The sequence below is a fragment of the Rhopalosiphum maidis genome, chromosome 1 (assembly GCF_003676215.2).
Source record: "Rhopalosiphum maidis isolate BTI-1 chromosome 1, ASM367621v3, whole genome shotgun sequence".
NCBI classification, from domain to species: Eukaryota; Metazoa; Arthropoda; class Insecta; order Hemiptera; family Aphididae; genus Rhopalosiphum; species Rhopalosiphum maidis.
In genome coordinates this window covers 15118690-15137594 of record NC_040877.1, presented here as the reverse complement: position 1 = coordinate 15137594, position 18905 = coordinate 15118690, and the positions used below count along the sequence as shown (strand labels likewise).

General features: G+C 30.3%; 1 protein-coding gene across 1 annotated transcript; it reads right to left on the bottom strand.

The window, feature by feature from the left end:
- Window positions 1-5751: 5751 nt before the first annotated feature.
- LOC113548482 (vinculin) lies at window positions 5752-14021 on the bottom strand. The gene is given in 11 exon segments (XM_026949376.1): window positions 5752-7794; window positions 7877-8610; window positions 8702-8963; window positions 8965-9029; window positions 9108-9238; window positions 9310-9446; window positions 9525-9944; window positions 10002-10201; window positions 10284-10428; window positions 10497-10946; window positions 13658-14021. Coding segments are annotated over 11 exon segments (2862 nt in total). The 5' UTR covers window positions 13715-14021; the 3' UTR covers window positions 5752-7533.
- Window positions 14022-18905: the final 4884 nt, after the last annotated feature.

The following is an 18905-nucleotide window of genomic DNA, read 5'->3' as shown; positions in this document are numbered from 1 at the left end:
ATCAAAAAATGTTACATAATTATTAGTTTATGTTTGACTTGATTGAATCCACCTCCACACAACTACCACTGTGTTGCGACTCGGCAAGAGAACAAAAATGTGTGATGAATAATTTTATCAAATCATTTTTGTCTTTGTCAGTGTATACTATACAGTGCATATACTTACCTAATACCTATTGACATCTTGGTAATGAGATGTCTGGTCAGAAAAGCGGTTGAGATTGACTCGATTTGTTTTTATCAACAAAAAACTATTGGACGATTTAATGTGTTATATTATATATTTTTTTAAATGTTTATAGTAAAGTCTGAGAGTTCGATATAAACATTTGAGTCCCACCCTTGCAGCTATATTATATACAGTAGTTGCAACACTGATAATATAAAGCCATATAATATAAAATCAATAACAATTGTTTTTAAATGTAATCGAAAAAAGTTCCTACAACGACTTGCCTACGTTATGTACATCGCTATACGATGTTTTCGGGCAATTCGTAAAGTTTTCCCAAGCGTTAATGGTTTAGATGGGGCTAAAAAAATAAAACAGTCAGCAGGCAGGTAACCCGCAATTATATAAAACGCGCGAGAGCATTCAACTCTCTGTACGAAAACTTTTATACAATAGCGAATCAATTGAGCAAAGTTTAATCTTCGACTATATGATGATCGAACAACACGCCAAATGTTTTATTTTTCCGCGTGAAGTGTGTTGCTATACAACGTATAGGTAGTGCGACTAGGAAAACGAGGTTAATGGTGCTTAACTAAGATTTTTGGCCATCCCCGCCACGTCCCAAACAAAAAAAAAATAAACTATTGACATGAAATTTTTTTTTTGTCACTCGTGTTTTATGAGTAAATGAATTTCATATTCGTAATTAATTTTAAAAATAACTGTTAGCTATTAATAGTAATCGGTGTACAGAATTTTTCATTTATTTAATGATAATTCAATATAAGTACTATATTTATATGCCATTCAACAAATAAAACATTAGTACACTGCGTTTAAATATTTTTCTTCGTATTTCGCATGAATATCTTAAAATAAATGTATACATTTATGAACCGAATTTCTTAAAAAGTGCAAAATGTCCCATCTTACCCACATTATTCTTTATAACAATATAAAGAAACATTATCATGTTTTTCTTAAACGTGCCTTTTAACGTTAATAAACAAATATCCAATCATTGGCAATAGTACTTATTACTATTATTTATCCAATTTTCATACTGATTATACTCACAATTCAGGAATAATCAACAAATATTAGTATATTATCTATAGTTTATTGATAATTAAAGTTTTTGATATAATATTGTTATTGTACAATGTGATACATTATTCAGTCTTCGCACGACGAATGTACGAACGAAACAAGGTCCCCTCACTCCTCCTCATACAAAAAACGGTTTTAAAAAATACAGCCTTGCGCGTATAGTATTGTAGTATTGGTATAACGTAGGTATAGATTTTTAATTAATTACATATGAGCCTTGTTAATAGAATATTACGCCTATTATATACTTAAACGGCGTACAATAGCATCGTATAGCTGGTATACTATTGTCGTTGTATATTGTCATTTAACAATTGTACTTATCTACCAATAACTCGTAATGCATAATTAATCATTACAAATATCTTAGTTTATTGTGCAAACACACATTCGATTTTTAATGCGTTAAGCTCATTATATTATACTACAGCTTACAGCAGTGTTGTTTTGAACTTATTCACGCACGCGGATCAGTTTGCGCCAGTTTTCTCGGCGTATGCGATAACCGCGCGGTATGCACACTGCATGCAAACCTTGTACATAGGTACCTTCCTATAGGCATAGTATTATGATTAATGAATTATTATATGGCGTACGTATATATCATTGGAAAACGAATTCGCAATCGCAATAACATATTCCGACCAATAGACTATATAGTGTGTGATATGTATACCTCTACCTTCCATAGGTATTCTACAACCAACGGTATGACTAAATTGGTAATTGCCTACGCTATATATATATATATTATTATACGGTGAAACATAATGTTGGCTATTTATGTGTAGGTATAATAATAGGTATATAATATAATATATTATGCGCCGCGTTATATTCCGACAGGCGACAGTAAATTGTCGCCGCCGCCGATCGGATTTCTTTTCGACGAGAGAAATTCAAATAAATAATTGCAATTATTCTGTGTGATACACTGCCGTGTAGACCGTACCTATTGTACACATACATGCGGCGTGTCAGCGGTGTAGTACGCTGTACGTCGCACGCGCAATAACGTTGTACAGCGTCTCTGTTTAACAAATAATTGTAAATTTATGTCCGTACGCGCGACAGCCCGCCTGCAATTATATCGCAGCACGTAGTACGCTGTCGTACGTCTGTACAATATTATATATCTACGCGCGTATAATACAGACGTGGTACTCGCTACGGTGACGGATATTTGTACCGCCGGCCGAGTCTCGACGCTCTCGACTCTCGTTCTCACACCTTTACTCCCGCGCCGGCCGAAGCCAATTATTACATTATTATATTGTCGTCACAACCAATACCACTGTCGCTGTACGGGGGGGGGGGGGCTGCAGACGCGGGCGTATCATCATTGTACATTATGACGGTTGTATATCGACTGGGCATACGGCGTATGACGGAGGCACCCATATAACTATATACGTGCAGTGGTATAGACGGCGTGTGTTATATATAGTCGCACGTAATAATATTTTGAGATGCACGTATACACGCCTATATAGAAGTAACCTTACAGCAGTAAATTTGATTTGATTTCTTTTTTAATAATAAAAAAAATGAGAAATACAACGCGTTACGATTCGGTTATGGTTCAAATCGTCGTATAATAATATTATGTACCCACCAACAGACACGGGTACATAATACATATATATAATACGAATAATAAAATAATTTTAGAATAAAAATAATGTGTGAAATGGTTGACCGCCCCTGGGTACTAAATATAGGCAGTACTAGGTTTGTGTTAATTCGTAAAAAAAGAAATTAAAATTACTTTTAAAATTTAGGAGCCAATTTGAATACACCTTTTATAACAACCCGGTAACCCATTCGGACGCTATAAAACTAATTCGGATATTTCGGTAAATAACTAGGTACCACATCGCAGGATTATGGTCGAATTTCACTTGGGTTAAAAGCAGATAATAGTCGAACTGCACTCGGATTTGGAAAAGGCGTTTCAAATATCACGCACTTGAAAAAGTTCAACGTTTTGAAAAAACGCTTATTTTCTTTCCCGCTTACAGGCTTAAACTTTAAAAGTGACAATGATTTTAATCATTTGCATAATTAAAAAATAATTTATAAATTTATATAATTATGTTATAAAATGTGACATAATTTTTTATAAAGCGTTCTAAAACTTGTCAATTATTTTTTGAATTAATTATAATAAACTAAATTATTAAAAAGACCTGTTGATTGATTTTTGAGCATATAAGTTAATATATTTTTCAATTTTTATTTATTTTTTGGTTCCTATTCACGTACAAATAATACGCTATTAAATACCTACGTTATACGTTCGTAAGAAAGATAAGTATAACGTTTAACATTAAGTTTATTTTTCAAATATTTTGTTGGAACCCCTTTCTCAAACGACTGCGGTTTAAACATTATTTGTTTTTAACGCAAGTGCAATTCGACTATCCCGTTACATAGAAGGTTTTGAAAAGGTAATAGGTATAGATGACGATTATCTATTAGTCTGTAGTCTACCGGATCTAAGAGTAAATAACCGTCATAGTCTAATACGTAATTATGATTAATGATGTACATGTATTAAGTACTTATATGAAATAAAGATTTTTCTAAATTTAACTTATTATTTTTATAATGCCCTGTGAAACTGTTTAGTGAACTTTATTAGTCATTTATATGTACTATGGCGAGTTTTCATTTTATTTTAGCCAATGAGACTCTTTGAATATTATGATTACAATTATTTTTAAAAAAAAGGCTCATTTACACGAAAAGATTCCGGACGGTGCACTCTAACGGGTACTGATTGCCATTTATGAAATCACCTTTGAAGTGTAAAAGCATATAATAATTAAAAGGTATATACAAAAAAACATAGTGCAATAATAATTCAGGCACGTAGCCAGGCAATCCATTATAGTAGCCAGTACGCATAAACAGTATTAATAATACACCAAGCTATAAAGGGATATAAGTTTCATATTCACAGGCCTACCACATAAGATTTTGGACCCATGGACTAAATATTTTTCCTGGCCCTATACTATGCTTTCAATAATAAAATTTACCATAAATTCTTAAAAGTTAATAATTAGTATTAATATACCTATAATTTAAATGATTTGAATCTGAATTCAGGGCTTAACACGCAGTGTATTGCTGCAGTTGCACAATATTGATCAAATCTAGCCTAAGGGCTAAATAATAGGTGTATAACCCAATACAAGCGTTACGAGAGTCACATACAGGTAATCTCATCTAGGTAATCAATGATTAACTTGTAAATACTCCTACAGGTCCAACCACCTGCCACCATCCCTTGTACTGCAAGGCTTGTAGTGGTCCTGCGTGGTTGCATTTAAATTATATACTATAAACATTGTAAATCTGAGAGAGAAGAGAGTATCCTCCTTCCTCAAATTGCGTAAATTAGAAATGATTTAAATTCGTATGTCAACCAAACATTCTAACACAAATCAACAATTTTGATACATTTAAAAAAATCTAACGTGATACTCTTCATTGCTTATTAATTTTAAGTTTATTACTAATAAACTATTAGTTATTAGTAATAAGCAATACGTTTACATAGCTACACAATAATGTGTTGCCTCAATAATTGATTCAATTATACAAACATACAATATAGCAAAGCTAAATTCAGTAAAACCGATTTGTGTCGTATATCTAATATAAGGGTGAATTGACCCATAATCAAACTTAATTATAAGAGCATTATATATTTTTGTACGTAGGATTTGTATGGTATTTTAAATTTAGATTAATGAACATTTGAATATTATTATATATTAAACACTCATAACTTGCTTAAAATGTATAAAAGTATATTTTTTTTAATTTTTACTTTTTTCATTCATTTTTTGAAGCAAAATATTTTTGGAATTTGAATTCACATAAATTTAAATTCGGATGAATAATTTATAAGTTATAAGTATTTAAAGTTTAGGTAAGCGAAGTAGTAGACCAACATTTTGCGAGATATCCCATACATCAAAACTCCGCTCACTAAACACTTATAACAGTAACATACTAATTATCTCATAAATAACTCGTCGTGATTTCGATATTTGTGTATAAAATTAAAAATTTATGTTAGCATTAAAATAAAGTAAAAACTTATAAAATATTTTGAAAAACATAGATTTTGAAATAATGAGTGTTGTTTGATAAAAGAGTTAGTAGAGTCACACTGTATAGATCTGATAACTGAAGATTGTTATGCTCGGAATAATTATTTTTTGTCAATACATTTCCATTTTAGAAAATCTAAAATCAAATTACATTTCTTTTAACCTTAATATTTTATAAAAATTCAAAATCTTTTATAAAATATAAATTTTTGTTATAATAACTAAATAATTTTAAAATTTTAAGGAATTACTAAAATACAGGTTGACTAGGTAAAAGGTAAATAATACAAGTTTATAAATATTAAAAATATTAACATTGGTATGATAAAACACATCCTGAATAATGGTAATAGTTTATTAGCACCAACTATATTAATACAATATTTTGTGTATGAGTCGCTTATGAGTAAAATAAAATATACCAAAAAAAAAGGGGGTAAATATGCTAGTATAATAGTTTTAGTTAACGCGTTGAAAAACTAGAAAGTTAGGAACTGAACACAACATTGTTTATTAACGGCAAGTTAAAATTGATTCTTTTAAAGAATTTAGCGCTAGCCTAGTTAAAAACCAGGTTACAGCATTTTTTTTCGATGTTAGTCATTTTTTAATGAGACAATGTTGTATGAAAAATAAATAAAAATAAAATAATAAAACTCAAGAAAGAAGTTAAATACAAATAAATACAATATTAAATTACAGTTAATGATATTTAAAAAACTAATATGTGATAAGAGTATACAAGAAAAAAAATAAATAAATCATATATTTTATACATTTTATATGATGGCGATTCTGTTTTCATATTCAGCAATACATTGTATCCAAAACAAAATTCATATTGTACACAACAATAAAATAGAATATTTACTGACAAACATTTACTATTTTCAAATAGTGATTTTTTAAAAATAAACATACTATTACAAGCAGCATAAAAGTCAATACTAACTTAAAATAGAAAAAATAATGCATGGAAAACACAATTGTGACGGCTATGAAATGGCACTAAAAAATTTACATTCCGAGCCACACAAGTTTTGTTTAACATCAATATTTTTTTACTGTCTTAAACTAATTTTCTTAAGTCTTATATTATGGATGTGAATGTTATTATTTTGTAATATCATTGATATACTATGTGTATTTAATATTTATACATTTAAAAGAACATAAAAAAAATAAATCATACACATTTGATACATTATTATAAGTATAAAAATAATACAATTGGAACATAGTATTATTAACAATTATTATAGATACAAATCTTAACATGTAAGTGGCTCGGTAGTTTTTGTAAATTAAAATAACAACTATATTAACGACTTAATAAAATTGTTTCGTTACAAACATTTTAAAGTAAAAACCAGATATTATAAAATGGAAGCACTGAATACCTTTACAACAGAACATCTAGAAGAACATTGTTGCAATTATAAACATAAATTCATAATAAAAACAAATAACAATATAATATATAAATATTCTAAAATATGTTTGTATGAAAAATATTTTTCTAACAATCTTTGATTTCTATTTATGCACATTATCAATGCAGAATAACAAAATTATAAAAGCCTCTTTAAATTACCCTATATAAAATTATTTAGAGGCATTTAAAATAACAACATAATATGTAATTAAAAAGATATTAATTCGTTGTGAAATTGTCTCATTTGATGATTGAAGCGTCTATATATATATATAGGTAACTCAACAATAAAAGTTAAAGCTCGATTATTAATTATTATTTAAATTTGATTTAACACTCTTAAACCAAATAAGTATGTTTAATATTAAATACAACTCTAAGCACCGCAAATCAATATAAATATAAGGCACATGTCGACCCGTTGGAATGATTTAATTGCCGAAATATAGAAAATAAATTTTCCAAATTTGTATTATTTATTTTATCTATTTATTCCTAAACCACAAATTCAAAGACTTTTTTTAATGTAAATGAATTATAGTACTGCCAATGAGCCAGAGACTACAACCTATCACACATTGTGCCCAAAGTGATTTATACCAATTACTTTGTTATAGCTTATAAATACTTAAATAATATTGAACACCTAATTATGGCCATGGTATTGGAGGCAAATGGAAGTTATTAATAATGATACCATGGTTGACGTCTGACCCAACATAACCGTATACCAGTGTCAGTTCTTATTTTAATTGAAGCTGCTTCAGCTGCTCTTACGGTTTCTTTAACAGACTGCATCAAGTTTTGTGCATTACCTACCAACATGTCAGTAGCTTCTTGATCTTCTTCTGAACCATGGGCACCCAACATAGTTGCTTTTACTGTGGATAAAATCTTCAATTGAGTACCAATAGTCGGTATACGTTCACACACTTGCAGCAAGTTCTGAAAATTTAAATTAAATTTAATATTATTATAACTTAGAAAGAAATTACTAAGTTGTTATTATTTTTAAAAATAAACTTACAGTTCTCATTCTCTTATCAGTGCACTCTCTAGCCAATTCTTTGGCTAAACGTGTTACTTCTTCAGAAGCTTCGGCAATTGCCTTAGCACAAGCAATAAGATCACGTTTGGTACCAGTTTGTCCGCGAACCAATTGGGATAATCTGCCCATCAAAAGTGCCATTTTCTTTGCAGCAGCAATGATCTTGTTATCTTTACTTGACCATTGTCTCACTTCTTGATGAAGTCCATGAGCTGCAGCCATAATAGGTTGATTAGGTAATGGTGCATGCTTGAACATTTCATCTTCATCATCAGTTTCAGCAGGTAATGGTGGTCTTGGTGGAGGTGCCTGTTCACCAGGTAACGGTGGACGAGGTGGAGCTATTTCAGGCTCAATAGACAATTCATACAGGTCTGGTACAACAGTGATAGCTCCACGCACACCACGAACCGCATCCAACAATACATTATTAGATTCTCTCCAACGTTTAATAGCTTGATCATTATTGGTATTTAATGCTACTGGCTTAGCATCTTGGACCATTCTTGCCACAGCAGCTTGTAATATATCTGCTGCTCTATTTAATGTTGCGTGGAACACAGGATCTTCAGAATTGTCAGCTTCTTGCTTGGCAACTTGATATACTCTGTTTCCTAGACGAGCAATAGCTGTCGTATGTTCTACCATTTTATTGGGATCGTGTCTGGCAATAGCATCCTCACACAGTTTTGCATGTTTACGCATCTGGTCCTCTATAAATAAAAATTAAGTAATTAAATATTAGTATAAAGGAGAGCTGAAACAAAAATTTCATACCAAATAATTATACAATTTTATACTAACCAGATAATCGAATAAAAGTTGCTGAATCTGTAGCCTCATCACAAAGATTTCTTATGTGTGTAGCTGTATCGGCATACTGAGAACACAAATTGTCAAAATGCTCTCCGGCTACTTTATTATCAGAGTATTGTGATCGGATTTGTCCACCATTTATTAACTGAGGTCCAAGAGATTCAAGTTGTGTGGCAGCTTGATTTAGAGCTTCAGACAACTTTTTTCCACCACTACCGGTCGCAGCTACGAGTCGTCCAGTTCGACCTGCAGCGTTTTGACCAGTCAGATAACCTAGTTGCTCGATCAGCAAAGTTTGCCTCTCTACCAGGAGTTCCTTAACAAAGTAAAAATAAAATTTGCCATATATTAAATAAAACAAACATAACAAATATTGTATATTATGTAAGCTTACCTTTTGGTACATGCACTGCATCTGTAAATTGTTTTAAAGGTGTATTTATGTCAACAAAATCTTCCACAACACGACTGACCACTGCATCTTGTATCATTTTTTTCAATTCATCTAACTTGTGAGATAATTTTCTAGAAATCATAGCATTACAGTTATAAGCTTATAATATAATATACAAAAAAGACAATTTATTGATGATTACCTGGCTATTTGTTGCGCTTGAGGGGAGTTACCTTCACCACGGCGACATAAATCATTTAATTGTCGAGATAAGGTATCAACCTCATCACAGAGATTCAATATCTCTGCTCTTTGAACACCAGGAAGTCCATCAGCCACCTAAGATATTTCATATATTGAATAATGAATACTAATAACATGACATAAACAAAAGGTATTAAATTTTCTCTATTTTACCCTATGTGCTTCATCAATTATCAACGAAATAGCTCTTTGCCCCAAGCCATTATCATTTCGTTCTGGATGTAACAACCATTGTCTAGCTTGATCTAATTGTCCGCCAAGTGTATGAGCCACTTGCTGTCCCTTAGCAGCAACTCCACTTCTCTCTGTGTCATTAACTGCACGTGTAACTAGTTTCACTAACTCTCCAATTCTTTCATCAATGCTACGCGATAAACTTTCTGCTTGAGCAGTAGCGCCTTTTCCATCATGTCTCAGTTCACAAAGAGCATCAGTCATAGTGTTGATTTCTGAACACAATTTCTGTATTGGCTCTCGAACTTTAGGTGAACAGCGCTCTGATATTAAATGAGATTGTTCGAGTAAATGGCGAATGGACTTTTCACCCAGACCACCAGGCATTGATAATGGTTCCTAGAAAACAATTTAATTTAAAATATTAGCTAAAACTTTATATTATTTAAAACTTACTTGTAACCAATCATGGGCTGTATGGACTTTACCTTCGATTACATTAAGAGCTTTTCTCATTACAGTTATGTTATCGGCTTCCCATTCATCTTCATCATAAGTGGTCAACTGTAATACTCTTATTATTTCTAATAACTCTCCTGTCATTCGGCTAGTAAGATAATCTCTATTCTCAGCTGCCTCAGCGGCACCCTTACCACCTAAAATTAATATTTAGTTAATAAAATGTAAAAAATAATAAAAAAAGTATTTTAAATTATAATAATTTTTTGATTTTACTACCTTCTGAAAGAATATGAATATAAATTTTCATGCTACATATAAGTATTGGAGCTAATGTCTTCACTTGATCAAGACAACGAATAAGTATATCTCGATGAACTTGATGAGTAAGTTCTTTTTCACGAGCTCCTACTTCTCGAGAAACCTAGAAATATAAAAGAAATTTTAATTAGTTCAATATTATTTAAAGGAAATAATAATTAATAAACTTACTTTACTTAAACATGGACTTAAGTCTTTAAGAAACTGCACTAAGTCTTCCATACTTTCAATAACTTCGGCAACAGCTAAATAATCTAAAACTTTTTTACACTCTCTAATGATTTTTCTAACTTCAGATTCATCAAAACACAACAGCAATGATGATGTTCCTTGCAAAATTCCTCTAGATCCTTCTATCAGTTTTCTCCGAGCTGGTCCACTATAAGGATCTTGTTTTAACATAGCTGAAGCTTCTTCGAGTAAACGAGATGCCCCTTCAACTCGATAAAGGGCTGAAGGAAGATCTTGTTTAAGTATTGGATCATCACTACTGTTTATAGTTTCTTTTCCAACTTTGATAAGGTTCATAACTGCACGACTAACAGCTTGAACCGGCTTTTCCAAGTCTGGCATTGCACTTCCATCTTCAGCATCTTCATGTAAAATAACCAATCTGGATACCTATAAATTTAATAAATAGATATTATTATTATATTAATAATATTTAAAAAATGTTTACGACATATATTATTACAAGTGTTATTATAAAAATACAATGAAATATTACAATGCACTTTCAAATAATAAACTATTAATACACTGTAAATCTAGTAAACAGTAACTAGTAAGTAACTAGTCATTTAAAAATATTGAGTGTTAAAGAGTCATTTGGAATCCATATGTATCATGTTCTACTCTAAAAATAGTAATGTTTTGTCTCAACTGTAAGACTACATTAGTTATAAAAATAGAGTAGTTAAAGGGTAAACTAAATTATTTTAATATACATCTCTCTTGGGTTCTTTTAGTCAAAGAAATATAAATATATACAAGAAACCTGAGTTTGAAATACATCCTGTTTTGAAAAACATATTACCAGAAGAATCACATTTTTTACAAATATCTTATTATATATATATAGATAAATATAAATTATAACTAAAATATTTATATATCATGTAATTTAAACTAAATATAATTTTAAGCTAACAAAAAATTATAAAAATATGACAAATAATAAATTAATTGTGAAAATTTGTCAGAATAATAACATCCAATATAAATTTTTAGTTTTGATATTATTGATAAATATAATTATTATAATGTTTAATACAATAAACATGTTAAGGAAATTAATTATTAAGTAATAAAGTAGATAAGTATTTAAATTTTGAAAATTCATATTATACCTAACTCTTTACAAAATAACTTTTAAAAGTATCAAACAAGTAATATATAGGTAACTATCAATTCGATCCAACTATTTATTGATTCATTAATATATTAAGAACCCAAATTTATCAATAAGACAACATTTTTAATAAACTTGGATTTTTTTATATTTATTTTTGCTACAAACCTGCCTCTTAAATATTCTTGTTATTAATTACTATAATATGGTATATATGGATATAAATATGGATTATAAATCATCAAACTGCATTATACTTATAGTAATAATTAACATAAATAATAAATGTAATAAGTTAAAATAATTTATTTTATGCATTTCATTATTGGATATCTATTTATTTATCTATATCTTTCATTATTATACCTAATATATTAATAATATTTTAGGGATTTTATTTATCATAATAGACACTAAATAATATTATATGGCAGTATATTCCTAACTAAATCCAAAAATTGTATAAGATATATTTTTCACTAAATTATTAAATTATTTGTTAATTTAACTTTTAAATAAAAAGAATATTCTGATAGTAACAAAAAAAAATATTTTTTAATAAATATTAAAAGTAACTTATAGAGTTGTGAGTATTAAATTTTTTATTAAAATAATAATTTTAAAAATTTAATGGTATTTAAGGTATTGAAGCTATTCTTTTAATTGATTATTAGTACAAGGAAATACATTTGGTATTTTATTTCAATTACTCAATGTAAACATAAAAATATAATTTCCAATTTTAAAAGATTATCATACTACTCAAGTTTTTTCATAATCTTTTATCATACCAAGAAAGAATTAATATGAATGCATTCTGTATTTGAAATTTGAATTGTTTACAGGTAAGGTACCCATAATTTATCTATGTGACTTCAATGTCACATGACTCATGCCCTTATCAAAACTACCTATAGGTACTTTAAAAAAATGATATTAACATTAACTGTACTTTACTACTTTATTAAATAATACATTTCTTGAATTTTTATCAACATTAAAAAGATAAAACAAATTCCTCAATATAAAACCATGTAGTTTTGATTGTTGTAAATAGTTTTCTAAATAATATTATGTTTAATAATTAATAATCTACACAGTTTACAATAAAACTTATTAAACTACACCAAATTGTCATTGAATATTATCTATCATCTATTCATCTGACTATTAGAAATACCGTATAAAATTGTTCACCTTGTCAATTTACAAAAATGTACTAAAATAATAAAAAGAATATCAAGGATAACTAGAAGACTCTCTCAGGCAAACTAGGAAACTCGAAATGGTCAACGTTCAGTAATCAAAGAGCTTACAACAATGTACTACAGTAGCAAAAGCCAATGAACATACATGACGGTCGTTATAAATCAATCATCATGTAAAACATTGCAAACAAACATGATATGAACATGATGGAAACATTAATTATTGAAGGCACATTGGCAGGAGTCCATCATACATTATACATGAAAAATCCTTGAGATCAGATCAAAAGGAAAAAATATAATAGTAATAATAATGAAGTAGGTATCTATATGTATTATATAAACATATATATAAATAAACATAATTTTTCATTATTACAATATAATATTATAAATTGGGTCAAGCTCGCTGACGAGAAAAGTGACAAGTGTAACACACACACACACACAAGCACAATAACATTCGATTATATTCTACGTACACGACAATAAAATATAGATATAGTAGGACAACGATTATGCGAGGAGTGTTGTTGGCATTGGGCAAGAGCGACGGCGGCGGTCGCAGCAGCAGATGGTCGTCCTAAAGGTCCGAGCTCGATATTTACAAAGCCTAAATTACACGCAGTCTACCTACACATGCCTACACACGTCAGACGTGATACAATAACGATAGTATACGTAAGTATAGGTGTTATGCGTCAAATCATATCGTATAGCCTAATATACACCTATAACACTTGGAACGGGTACGTTAAAAAATTAAAAATTACCTGTTGGGCAACGGGCTCCAATATGCTCTCGATGGTTTTCGTGTGAAACACCGGCATTTTGGCGGCAGAAAATTCGAAAAAAAAAATTCAAAACCCTTACGAAACTCGTACGCCGACGGGACGTGGATAGGTACCTATCTATCTGGCGCGAGCGCCAATAACACACGCACAAACGCGACTGTCGCGCGGGCGGTGGTGTGGTGGGTAGGGGCGGTGCGGCGCACAAAGGTGCAAAAAAGCGGGCGCACGCAGCAACACGAGCACAACACTACCACTGTCAATGGACCAGCGAAATAACCATTTATAGGAAACGACGTCGACTTCTTAAAATAAACACAATTCTACTGCGGCTGTGTGCGGTTAGGCAGACGGTTCAGCAGCGCCAGCAGCAGCACTGCGCTGCCGTCGCCACTCGCCGCCACTCGGACTCGATCCGCCGCCACACCTCCTCACGCACTCCCACCAGGCGCGCGGCGTAGACGCCGTTTGGTAGTCGCGGTAGACCCGTCTCTGCCACTCCCCCCCCACACGAGCCGCCAAGACACCGACGACCCATCGCGTCGGCCGAAATGTCGTCCGGACCGAGTTAATTATATTATTATGTGTGTATGTTGTATGCATATATATATTATTTTGCCGCCCATTTATTCGGCGCCCACTACGATAAAATTGAAAAAAAAAAAACGTATACGACTTTCAGCGATACATCAACAAAAATAATAACCGTGGTACTCATGCAAGTGATATTTGGTTACGATATTTATTGTTTTAAAGAGCTTTCTTAATAATCAAATGCTCTCGGGGCTCTCTAATTATTATTAAATTATTATCGACGATACCGCGCAGTAAATTATTATTTAATGCGGATAATATTTACACGGGAAGAAAAACAAAGCCGCGTACGAAATTTGCATTGTTTATAAAATATATTATTTCTATAGAAGTTCAAAAAATAATTCGATAAGTATGCCCATATTTATAATTCCTTTAGTTTTATACAATATAACCCGTGTTTTTGTTTTTTTATCATCGGCTTTGTCAGACAATGAAAATTAATCATTTTTAGAGAGATATATACTAGGCGTAAAACCAAGAGTGGATGGCCAGGCTTTGCTAGTCATGATAAGCTAATTTAATAATTTATAGTTATGTAGTTACTTAGTTAATCGTGGTGCTAGTGTGCCATAGATTGTAACTTAAAACACTGGTCTGGTTCAACATGTTGGCCTGGGGCCGCTGAACTGCTGAACAATATTACTACTTATTATACATATAGTTTATTAATTTATCATTGTAAAATACAAGACCGCATACCTCCCAGTCCGCTCCTGGCAGGCTAAGAGTAACCCATATAATATAGTTCTATCTTTTTTCTTCTTTCTACTTCCATTAAAATTAAAAATACCTTATAAATTAAACATTAATACGTGTTAGTGTTACCATAATTCCCATAAAATTGTTATCAATATACACGAAAAGATACTCTTATATTATACTACAAGTATAAGAAAATAAAATAGTAAAATAAAAAGCCAAAGGGACGAGAGAAACATATTTTCGACATTTCCTTATACTTCTCATAAATACGTCACTGCCGGACTACCCACTTATATTATTGTGATATTGCAAATTTGAACATTATTAAATACTAAATTATATATTTCGTGTTTTCGAGTGAATGAATCTGCAAGGTCCAGTCCTCTTATAGGACAGTGTACGTTATTGTCGCCCACCGAACAAAATTATATTCTTTAAGTATATAACAAATTCATATTATTATTTTATTAACATAATAATATAATATACGTCTACATAGAAAGTTCGAATTTTGTATAGTTTTGCGTATTAATATGATATTACATTTATTACCATACAAATCGGTACCTAATACCTATGAGGCTATATGTACAATATATGAATTTTTATATTTTTATAGTCATCATATATAGATACATACTGTATACTTTCTATTAACCCAATTATTTCCATTTGAATGCTATTCAAACAAATATAATTTACTAATCACGGCACACTCACTTATCACTTAGTTACAGTTATATTAGTTATAATAATAATTTGATAAATGAAAGAAAAACATCCACACCCACCGAATTCAAATTCAAATATTTGAATAAATCGTCCTAGCACAAGGTTTAATTATAATTCTTTCGATTTCTTAGCCAACGCACTAATCTGTATATTTAAATCGACTTCAATATATCCAACCCGAAAACGGAAATATTTATAATCTTCTTAGTTCTTGCCCATTTTTGTCAAAAGTACTCGGTGGTCAAGGCCGTCTTTAAGCTTTTTGAGGCCCTAGGCAGTGGTATAATGGGGTCCCTATGACTTGGACAGAGTAATATTTTATTAAAACAGGTAAATAGGGTGGTCAGTAAATAAGAAAAAATCTAGATTAATTGAAAACCTGGGGGCAACAACGAGACATGTCCATGCTTTAGTCAAAATCGCATTTTCACGTAATAAAATAGGAAAAAAAACCCGAATCAATTGGTGTAACAATCAGATATATCCGACTGTTATACATGGAGTTATAATATAAATGGACTTTTCTTGTTGTTGTTTTGGTGCAACAACAAGATATATCCAAACAATATTGCATTACGGTGCAACAATAAGATATGTCCAAACAAGTTTTTATTGCTTTCTTAAATTATTATTAAAAGTTAAGCATTACCTATAAGTGCATAAGTTGTATGTACCCTAAAACTTAAATCTACCATTTTTTTAAATTAAATTTTTTTTTTTTTAATTTATAATGTTTTTTTGTTTTCTGAATAAAAATAAAAAAGGACATATGTCCTTGTTGACCCCAGGTCTTCGATTTAACTATAATTTTTTTTTATTTTATTATTATTATTATCTATAGGGTTCAGATTTATATGCTCTACAAATCCTAACCTAACTAAAAAATATGCTAAAAAATCTGATTTAATTATTTTTAATATCTTTACAAAAAATTATTTTATATTATGACAAATTTTCAATGGTGATGTCACATATTATAATTTTAATCTGAAAAAGCAATAATGAAAATATTTCTTAATAATTCGATATGTGACTATATGAAAATAAATACATGCCAAAAGCAAATAATAATATAACTATAAATACGTTATTTAATTAATATAATCACAATATTATATATTATATTATGTATTTAAAACCCGTCTATATGTAAAGGAAAATCTAAAAATACAGAAATATGCTCTACAGTGTACGTGTCGAAAAATGGCAAAATATGTAAAATAAAACTGTATTTTAGATCTATTGATTGTAATTCAAACTTGTAGCTTATCTATAGCTACTTTTTGGACTGTTTGTAAAAAACATACAAATGCATATAAATTCAAGCCCTAATTATTACTATTAGCGATTATCCTTTGATTTTTCTCGAAATAAGTTTATTTATCGGTAATAAATATTGATTATTGGTTCCGCGCCCAAAGTGCCCAATGGGAAAGAAGTACCTGTCAGTAGTGCGCTACTACTCTCCCTCTACGCACAAGAAAAATTAAGAATTATAGTACGATTTTCGTATGTAGATCTCAAATTCTCAATATCCCGAAAGAGTGAGAAATATATCATATCTATATTCGTGATCTCTAAAAATCACTTTCCTTAGATAAACCAGACACAACACAAATACATATCTAATACGTATAATTAGGAATTTATAAAAAAAAGTTTATTTTTATTGTACTTTTTAATCTTTTTATAGTATTCAATTAATGTAAAATATATATTTATTCACATGAAAGGCGTGTTTACTATAAGATAGAATGAACTGTAAACTGTACGTGGCACGTTGACCTACGACCACCTACGCGTTTTTAATTATATAATATTCTATATAGGCTGACTAAGCACTAAAATACATTTATATATTATATATTAACAGAAATCACCATATCGTTGATTTATTTCAACGTAGATCGCGGATACGTCATACATAGCCCATAGGTATCTATCATAAATAATGGTTCTAAAAAATATTAAACAAATCGGATTTTTGTGTCTGCGCATCATATACCATAGTCTATACCGACTATACCCCATAAATAATAAATAATATAGATACGTGATAATATTAATAAATTATAACATTGTTATTATATTTATAATAACGATTACGCGACGCTGATGAAATGTTTTTACTTTTTATGTACCTAATAAAATATATTATAGGTATATTTATATATTAATAAAATCCTGACAGTCTGACTCACTGCATGAGAGCGCGACTACATCGAACACGTCCAAGGTAAATAAAACCAGACGATGGATTTTGTGACGAATGGTTTTTTTCCACTTCCTTTTCCGACGATGACGCGAGAACAATAATTGTCGTCTACATAGTTTCCATCATCCGCGGTGTAATATTTTATCGTGTTGTCTGTAATGTGTATTTGCGTTTGTACAGCACGTACGTCGTATAATATTAAAATGTCCGTGCTTACAGTGCGCGTAAATAATAAATAGAATTAAGCGTGTGCCTAAGACACGACTTCTATACGATTTAACACTCGCACATTGTTATTATTTTTTAACAATTGATAATTTACTTTTAATTGATATAATTACCGTATTGATTGCTATTTAATTAGTATATTATGTTTCGTATTGTTATATAATTATTGGCTACCGCAGCAATGTAGCCGTACACGGTTAAACAGTAATTATAAATTACGATAGTTGTAAGTTATGTATATTATGTAGGTAATATTAATGGTAACTGCAGTTTATCATAAACGACTATATTGCCCGTAATTTCACAAACTGAATGAATGAATAAATGGAAATCTATTTTGGTCATTATTTATGAAGACTTAACGAAAGGTCGATTTTTTTGTCGCCTTTGGTCGTTTATGAATCATTATATGTTATTAGTCATTAGTATCATTACTCATTACATAATAGAACTCAAGAAGCGTTAACAGACGCATGCAATATATATATATATAGTTATTAGTTACTCACATTAAAAGTATATCATAAACATCATAAAACTTATGACAGTATACGGCACGATCGTAATTTATATAATAGACAGGACCATTGAAATGTTATATGGAATGTACAGCGGGTGGTATTTAGATATTTGGTAATGATCAAATCTCGCTGCAGTATATATTACATAATATTTGAACTGAGGAAAATCTAGTATTCTTTGAGAATTAATTTAACCATACGAGTATACAACATATCACATACATGCTTCTTACCA